The sequence below is a fragment of the Psittacula echo genome (genome assembly GCF_963264785.1).
Source record: "Psittacula echo genome assembly, chromosome: 21".
Taxonomy (NCBI): domain Eukaryota; kingdom Metazoa; phylum Chordata; class Aves; order Psittaciformes; family Psittacidae; genus Psittacula; species Psittacula echo.
Window position 1 is genome coordinate 1,726,592 of NC_137757.1, and position 8,804 is coordinate 1,735,395.

General features: G+C 56.0%; 1 protein-coding gene across 1 annotated transcript; it reads left to right on the top strand.

The window, feature by feature from the left end:
- Positions 1 to 3,762: 3,762 nt before the first annotated feature.
- TENT5B (terminal nucleotidyltransferase 5B) lies at positions 3,763 to 8,494 on the top strand (the record flags this gene model as incomplete). The annotated part of the gene is made up of 2 exons (XM_080632551.1): positions 3,763 to 4,124; positions 7,475 to 8,494. Exons 1-2 carry the CDS (start codon positions 3,948 to 3,950, stop codon positions 8,492 to 8,494), a joined length of 1,197 nt encoding a protein of 398 aa, XP_080488677.1. The 5' UTR covers positions 3,763 to 3,947.
- Positions 8,495 to 8,804: the final 310 nt, after the last annotated feature.

An 8,804-nucleotide genomic window follows, 5' to 3' on the forward strand; every position in this document is an offset into this window, starting at 1 on the left:
TGGTTCATCCCCAGGGCATGGGGGACCCAAACCAGGAAGAGTTGTCAGGAATGGGCCTTGGCTCCGTCCTCGCTGTGGGGGAGCAGTGGTGCTGCCATCCCAGTGTCAGGAGCACCAAGAGGTGCTGGCGCAGCCCGAAGGCAGGGGATGGCCCCTGTGCAGGCACAGAGGCTGCTGCACGAGCATCCCCCACGTGCCGGCAGGCGTCACGTGCAGCCCCCCTTGGTCCCAGTCACACCTTTACTGCAAGAACCCACAAACTGAGGCATTTCCAGGATATTCTTGTCTCTGTCTCAAAGGGTGAATAACTCCTTGTAATGAGGGAGGAGTAATGATCCCTGCAGGGCTGGGCTGTCACCGCTGAGCAAATGCCAGCACACACGCAGGAGGGACGGACCGGGCCCAGCCTATGCTGGTGATGCCTTTCCCCTCTGTACCCCCTGACTCCCTCTGCTCCCCCTCAGAGCATGTCAGGGTCCTGGTGGTGCCACCAAGTGCAGGGAGCCCCTGCCGGGCTCAGGTGAGTGGTGCTGAGATGGGTCACCTCCTGCAGTGGGTTTCAGAGCACAAATCACACCAAGCACTTGATGTTACTGGGAAGCCAAGAGCAGAACACAGGAGCAGGGAATGGAAGCGGTGCCTGGGCAGCTTGGAGGGGACAGCTCTGTCCTGCCCTGCTCTGGGGACAGGGGTCCCTGTGCCCCAGCAGTGCGTGTCCCCCACAGCTCCCCAGGCAGCAGCCCAGGGGGGTGATGGTGCCATTCCCCAGCTCTGTGTCACCTCCAGTAATGACACCCTGCGCTCCCTTTCATCTCAGTGCCTCCTCTCCAGGGCGAGGGTGTCCCAACAGCGTCACTTGTCATTAGCTTCAGGTGGGGACTGGAGCCCAGGGGTCCTGAATGGGGGCACCCCTCATGCTGGGCAGGAAGCACCAGTGCTCACCATGGGGAAACCCCTTCTTTGGGCAACTGTGACCACTGGGGCCATGGAGGCAGCCGGTGGCACCGATCCAGGGCCATGGGTGCCTTGTCAGTGAGGGTGTGGGGACAGTGAGCAGTGGTGGCAGCTCTGGGACAGGCTGTGTGTGAGCAAGTGGAGCTGGGCACCACCGGAGGTGCCCAGGAGCGGGGTTTGGATGTGGCCATGGAGAAGGGCTCCACCTCCTGAACCCACAGTGGGCATGGGGAGGCAGGGATGTGTGCAGGGATGCATGGGGACCGCCTGGACATGCACAGAGGTGGCTGTTGCACGCGTGGGAACAGCGGCCATGGGCATGGGGACAGCCTGGGACGTGGCTGGGGTGTGCAGGGCGGCAATGCCATGGGAATGGGGCAGGAGGATGCCACCACCCTGTCCTGCTGCTCTCTCAGGTGGCTCTGGGTGACGGTGGTGGCTTTGGGAGAAGGGCTCAGTCCCTCTGCTTGCTCCAGGAGCTGGCTCACACCCTGCTTAATGGAGGGTGGGACAAAGCCAGGGAGTCCCTGAGGTCCCTCCTCACCTCCAGGTTGGGTTTCACCCACTGTCCCTCTCCAGACCCCTGCCAGAGCTGCCCGTTCCTCCCCACACACATCCCAGCTCACCCCACTGATGTCCCAATGGGGTGATGCCACCATCAGGATGCTACCCCACATCCATGGATCAAGCAGGACCACTCCAACAGCCCCAGAGGGGCTTTGCAACCCTTGTACCACCACCCCGGGGGCAGGATCCACCAGAGTGTCACCCCCAGATGATGATTATTCCTTAATTGCCAACAAAACGAAGGAAGCCTGGATCAGCCCTTGCTGAGCTGGGAGGAAGCGGCCTCAGTGCCATTCCCAACTCCAGTGGCTCCTTGGGATAATGGTTTGGTGATGGATGTTAAGGAGCAGCTCTTTTAATGGGCCATAAGCACTCCAGTCCCTCTTAGCCCAGTTCATCACCAGCCTCCCACACCCCAGTCCTTCCAGGATGGACTGGTAGATCCCTAAAGCCATTTGCCCTCAATCAGCTGCCAGAACCAAAGCTGGTTTGCAATAGGAGGCAGCTGCCTGTTTTTTTAAGTTCCTTGGAAAATCACTTTCCAACAGAGATCCACTCCTCTTGCATCCTAGTCTGGAGCCTTGCTGGGAGTGAGCAGGAGCAGCATTTAATCCTGGTGGAGGATCCATCAGAGAGCAAACCATGGTGGCACAAGGAGCATCCCTACATGGGGACCCTGCTAGAGGGGACCCCAGATCCCCATGGGGACCACTCAGGCAGTTGGGATGGAGAGGATCTGAGAAGGGACCGGGGCTTGGGGGCACCCTTTTGCATTCTCTACCCCTAACCCCAGTTGTGAGTGCTCTTGAGCACCCCATTTCCTCCCAAACCCAAATCCGCCATCACTTAAGTTACTCTTCCTGCAGCTTCCAGCGGCAGACCCCTGGGATATGGAAGGGGAGAAACCTGCCTGGGCTTTGGAGACAGCTTGGAAGAGCTCTGCAACAACCTCCCCGCGGGCAGCAGCGCGGCAGGGAGGTGCCTCCTGGAGCTGTCTGTTAAATGCTGCGGAGAAATGAGCTCTTTAAAGGGACAGGAATTGTTGGGATAAAAGAAAACGGGTTGCAGAGAACAGGGATGGCCTGAGGAGGAGGCGGGGGCTCGGCCGGCAGCAGCGCCATGTGGTGGGGTTTAGGGGCTGGAGCTACTCAGCACCCCGAGCCAGTGGGTCTCATCACCAGGGGATGCCACCCTGTGTCTCCTGGGTAGCACAGCCCCCTGTATCCAGCCGCTGCAGTGAGTCCCTGGGGACACTGCTGGGGTGGGGAGGGTCAGGTCGGGGGCACTGGGCTTTGGGGGTGATAGGCCATGGTGTAGCAATGGGGTTTCAGACCTTGGAGCATCAATGGGCATCAACGGGGCATCAGTGGGTATCAGTGGGTACCAAGGAGCATCAATGGGGCATCAACAGGGCATCAATGGGTATCAATGGGTATCAACAGGTATCAATAGACATCAGTAGCCATCAACGGGGCATCAATGGGATAGCAGTGGACATCAATGGGTATCAAAGGGCATCAGAGGGGCATCAACAGGCATCAACTGGCATCAATGGGGAATCAATGGGGTATCAGTGGGCATCAACAGTTATCAATGGGTATCAGTGGGCATCAACAGTTATCAATAGGCATCAGTGGGCATCAACGGGCATCAACGGGGAATCAATGGGGTATCAATGGGCATCAACAGTTATCAATAGGCATCAGTGGGCATCAACTGGCATCAATGGGGAATCAATGGGGTATCAATAGGCATCAACAGTTATCAATGGGTATCAGTGGGCATCAACAGTTATCAATAGGCATCAGTGGGCATCAACGGGCATCAGCGGGGAATCAATGGGGTATCAATGGGCATCAACAGTTATCAATAGGCATCAGTGGGCATCAACGGGCATCAATAGGGCATCAATGGGATATCAATGGGTGTCAATAGACATCAACAGACATCAGTGAGGTATCAATGGGCACCAGTGGAGTGTCCCTTCAGCCCGCGCCCCGTCTCAAGCCAATCACCGCTGGCACCAGCGCCCCCCGGAGAGGCGGGACCCCACCACGCTGTCCCGCCCCATCCCCCTTCGCCCCGCCTCTTTCCTCTCTCCTCTCCTCTAATTGGCCAGCAGCCCACCCCCACCCTTCTCTGTGGACCTATGGGAGCGCGGGAGAGGCGGTGCTGCAGGGCGGCGATTGGCGGCGGGGCCGGGCCAATGGGTGCCGCGCCGGCGGGGCTATGTAAGGCGGCGGCGCGGCGCGGGCGCCGCAGTGCTGGGGCAGGCGGCGGTGGGGAGGTCGCTGTGGCTGTACCGGGCACTGACCGCGCCTCCAGGCCCCGCTGTGCTCCGGGCAGGGCTCCCCCTCCGCTTCGACCCTTTGTGCTCCGGCGCCGCTTCCGGGTGATCGGCGCTGCTCTTCCGGCGGGGCTGGGCCATGCTGGCGGCGGCGGGGCCCGCTCCGGGCGGCGCGGAGCAGCTCGGCGGGGACCGATTCAGCGTCCTGTCCTGGGAGCAGGTGCAGCGGCTGGACCAGATCCTGGGCGAGGCCGTGCCCATCCACGGCCGCGGCAACTTCCCCACGCTGTCGGTGCGGCCCCGCACCATCGTGCAGGTGAGCGCGGGGCCGCGGGGGGGAGGAGGAGCCGCTCTCCCGCTGGACTCTGCCCCGGGCCCGCGGGGCCCACGAGGGAACCAAAGTGCTGAGGCGGCGGTTACCGGGCCCTGGGCCAGCCCGGCCCCCCTGCGGGCCGAGGGCAGGGCTCCCCGTGCGGGAGGACTGGAGATGGGGGGTGGTGGTCACGCTTCCCGGTGCTGTTGGTATCGGTGGGGCGGCTGCTTGGCCCTGGGGGGCTGCTGCCCCCTCCCCGGTAATGCCTACACCTAGGAAAACCGACCTTGAAATAGCCTTGTATGGGAAAAGGAATGCATTCCCAGCGCCTGATCCTGCCCGGCTTGCTCCCACCCTGCATCTCTCCGGTTCTTGAGCTGTTTTGGTGGCTTAGGAGCAGGGCAATGCTGGTGGCTGAGGCAGAGTGGGTTTTCCAGAGCTGCTCCCGTAGGATTGCTTCGTGCTGGTGGGCATGTTGGGCTGGTGTCTTGGAGCAGTTACTATTTGCTATGTTAGATCGAGTGTCAGTGGCCTTTTGGTTGTCATCTATATCCTCCAGGGCCTGGCCAAGCCTCTGTCTTGCTAAAGAGTTCCTGTTAGTTTAACCATAAGGTAATAACTGTGTTTAATGTTGAACTAAGGATGTAGTTCAAATGAGCTGATGCATATTCATGTTTGGGAGGCAATTTCATGCCTCAGTAATGACTCATCAAATGTAAAATCGGGCATGTTGGCTTCTAATTAAAAAGGCTCTTCACAAGGCTCAGCCCAGCCTGGCTTTCACAAGAAACCCATTGCTGGGATTCTGAAGCCCTGAGAAATATTCCTGCTAGAGCCTAGGAAATGGGAAGGTGACATTTGAAAGCCTCTGCTCTGTGATTCCAAATGCTTCAAGTGCCTGCTGCATCTGGTGGGGGCAGAAGTGCTAAATCTTGGCTGCTGACGCTTTAAAGTGAGTGTGAGAGCTCCTGTCAGGACATTGCCCTCAGGTTGTGCAAGGCCAGCGAAGCCTGGCGTGGTGCAGCATCAGATGTTCCACAATGTCTTACTGCTTAATTCCACCAAACTAAAGGCATTTGGTGTCAGAGCTGCTGAAAAGGATGTTGCTACTGGCAACTTCAAACACCACGTAACTGAGGGCTGTCATTTGGACCAGCCACACCGGCAGACCCTGTATTTAGGGCTGACTAATGTGAAACAAGTAACCTAAAAGGCAGTTCTTTATTGCGTGCTGTTGTTGTTGTGGGAGGTGGGAAGCAGCCGATCAGGATGCAGGCGGGCTTTGCTCCTGCCTGACTGTCAGAGTCAATTACGTGAACCACACATAACGTGAGGTGCTGTTTTGGGAAGCAGGTCAGCAGCTGCCTAACCCTCTAAATATCCAACCCTCTGGGGAAGACACATACCTGAGCCTGCTGCCTGCAGCCAGGGAGATGCGCTCCGGCTGGGGAACTGGGGGAAGTGGTGAGGCTGCAGGCTGGAGCTGCTTTGGGGTGGTTTGGGACAAAGCTAGTTTGAGCAGATGGGGGTTTCCCCCTTTTCTGAGTACATCTCTCATACGTGTGTTATGAGTCTGAAGCTTTTATGGGTCTGTGGTGCTGCTGGTCCTGAGCTGTGCCCAGAAAGGGCTTGAGCAGATGTTCTTTGGCTCTAGGAAGTTAACCTGGACTGAGATCCTCTCGAAGCACTGGCCCTAGTTCTGCAGCAGACACTTTTGTGACTTACATCTTGTCTCTCTAAGCCTAATAGCACAACACTGAACTCCACAAGTGCTGGAGCTGTGCCTTGGGTGAGCAGCTCCAGCGGCTGATCATTTGGCACCAGACACACACCAGGAGCTGCCTAGGTGGCCTGTGTGATGTTTGTTCTATAGGGGGAATAACCCTGTGCCTCTTCCAGGGGTAAATTCAGTTTCCAGATTCTCTGCCTTTGAAAACAACCCTTTTTATGGCTGGATTGGATGTGCTGACTGGGGACTTGGGAGCTTGCTGGTTAACTGTTGCCTGGCTGTCACCATTGGGCTGGAAAAGAGCCTGGGTGCACTTCTGGACTGAGCAGCAGTGGCTCATGTCAGGGAACAATAGGAGAAACACCAGTGGAGAAGCTGCATCATGAGATTTAACCAAGTCCCTGTTGAAAACCACTCCTCAATTTGTACCAAGAGATCTGCTGTTTGCTGAGGGGCAATTTGATAACCTGCTGAGATCCATGGAGCTGCAATGCTTTGATGACCCCCAGACTGTCTGCTCAGGGCTGTGTCAACCAAGCAGGTTCCCAGCTTTGAGTTTCAGTGGGGCCTCTCAAAGTAGGACAGTCTGGCAGAGCTCACCTGGTCAGACTGGCTCCCAGTGATATTATTTGTCCATCTGTATCCCAAGCTTTGGCTCTTTCAAGCTCCAGCCTTGCTTTGGGCACTGGGGGAGCTGGCTGGTTCGCTGAGGCTCCCAGGGCAGTGGGTAATTGCTGGAGAGGAACATGAAAGGATGAGAGATGGGAAGAGGTGAACTTAATCTTCCTGGGATCTTTGAGCTTAGTTAAACTCAAATTATAAGCTGGTGTCTAGATAGTTTATTTTATGGTCTTGGGGTTATTTCAGCCTCGCATGTTAAGTAATGGGGCAAGTGATTCAGCTTTGCTCTGAAGGAACAAAGCTTTGGAGGTACTGGTGGGTGTGCCAGGACTGAGCAGGCAGCATTAAAATCACTGGAGTAACACCCGTAAGATGAAAGCTGCCTCTTGCGCTTGATAGCATGCCAAGTGCAGCACGAAGCTCTGACACACTGGAAATTGTTAGGATACACTTACTAGTTAGGACATGAACTTGCATATGCCTGGCTGGGGCTTCGGAGCAGTTCTGGCATCTTGATTTGCCTTTAATGAATCTTGACAGGCAAAGGGGATGGCTGAAAGGAGTGAGCCACCTCATTAAATCACCAGGGGCAGCTGCAGACTTCGCTGCTGCCTTCTAGTTGGAATCCTTGTTGGAATGGCTGCTCTTGGCTTCATGCTTGGAAAGGCTGCAACCTGGGGAGGGGGGGGTGAAGGGAGCAGAGACCACCCCAAAGATGAGTGCAGATAACCTGGCTTTGGTGGGGGAAGGAGGGGAAGAGCAAAGAGCCACTTGTGCAGTAGGAGACCTCTACTGCAAGGGAGTAAGTGAAGGAGAACCACTCCTGGCTGCTGGCAAAACTCTGGATGCTTTCCAAAGTGACCTATTTCTGGTGGATTAGCTCTTTATTTCACTGTCTTGCACTGGAGTGACCCATATAAGTGCTGGGAGTGAGTCCTGCTGCTGTAACCAGGCTGCTCCAGGAATGTTTTCTTGCTTCTCACTGACTCTCTCCATATCTCAGGTTGTCCGTAGTCGTCTGGAGAAGAAAGGAATTGCAGTCCATAACGTCAGGTTGAATGGTTCAGCAGCTAGTCATGTTCTACATCAAGACAGTGGCTTGGGGTACAAAGACCTGGATCTCATCTTTGGCGTGGACCTGAAGACTGAAGACGTCTTCCAGCTTGTTAAAGATGTGGTCATGGACTGCCTGCTTGACTTCCTCCCCGAAGGTGTTAACAAAGACAAGATCACCCCCATGACGCTGAAGGAGGCGTACGTGCAGAAGCTGGTGAAGGTGTGCAATGAGACCGACCGCTGGAGCCTCATATCCCTCTCCAACAACAGTGGCAAGAACGTGGAGCTCAAGTTCGTGGACTCCCTCAGGCGGCAGTTCGAGTTCAGCGTGGATTCCTTCCAGATCATCCTGGATTCACTTCTGCTCTTCGGAGAATGCTCGGAGAACCCCATGGCTGAGAACTTCCATCCAACGGTCACCGGGGAGAGCATGTACGGGGACTTTGAGGAGGCAATGGACCATCTCCGGAACAGGGTCATTGCCACGAGGAACCCGGAGGAGATCAGAGGTGGGGGGCTTCTGAAATACTGCAACCTCTTGGTGAGGGGATTTAAGCCCAAATCAGAAGTGGATATGAAGGCGCTACAGAGATACATGTGCTCCAGGTTTTTCATAGACTTCTCTGACATCGGTGAGCAGCAGAGGAAGCTGGAGTGCTACCTTCAGAGCCACTTTGTGGGGATGGAGAGCAAACGATATGACTATTTGATGACCCTCCACAGGGTGGTCAATGAAAGCACAGTCTGTCTTATGGGACATGAAAGGAGGCAGACCCTGAACCTCATTGCCATGCTGGCTGTGAGAGTCCTGGCTGAGCAGAACATCATCCCCACGGTCACAAACGTTACCTGCTACTACCAGCCAGCTCCTTATGTCAGTGAAATAAACTTCAACTACTATGTCACCCATGTGCAGCCCTTCCTGCCTTGCAATCAGTCTTACCCAACGTGGCTTCCCTGTAACTGAGCCAGAACAGACTTCAGGGTCTTTCCTCCAAGGTAATTCCATACCTTGGGGGGAATGGGGAGGGTGGGGGCAAGAAAAAGAGACAAAGCAACCAACCTTCCTAGAACTGCAATGAAAAGAAGCTTCCTGGACTCGAGTGCCTCGTTCCTGGGTTTCTTGGAATGAGGCCTCTCCACTGCTGTACACTGTGATGGGAAGTGCAGTGCTATGGAAACCAGATGACCTGGACGTTTACAGGAAGACTCAATTGCTCATCGAATTCTGGAGGCCATGGGGGTGGGTGGGGGTGTGTGTGAGGGGAGATTGTAGA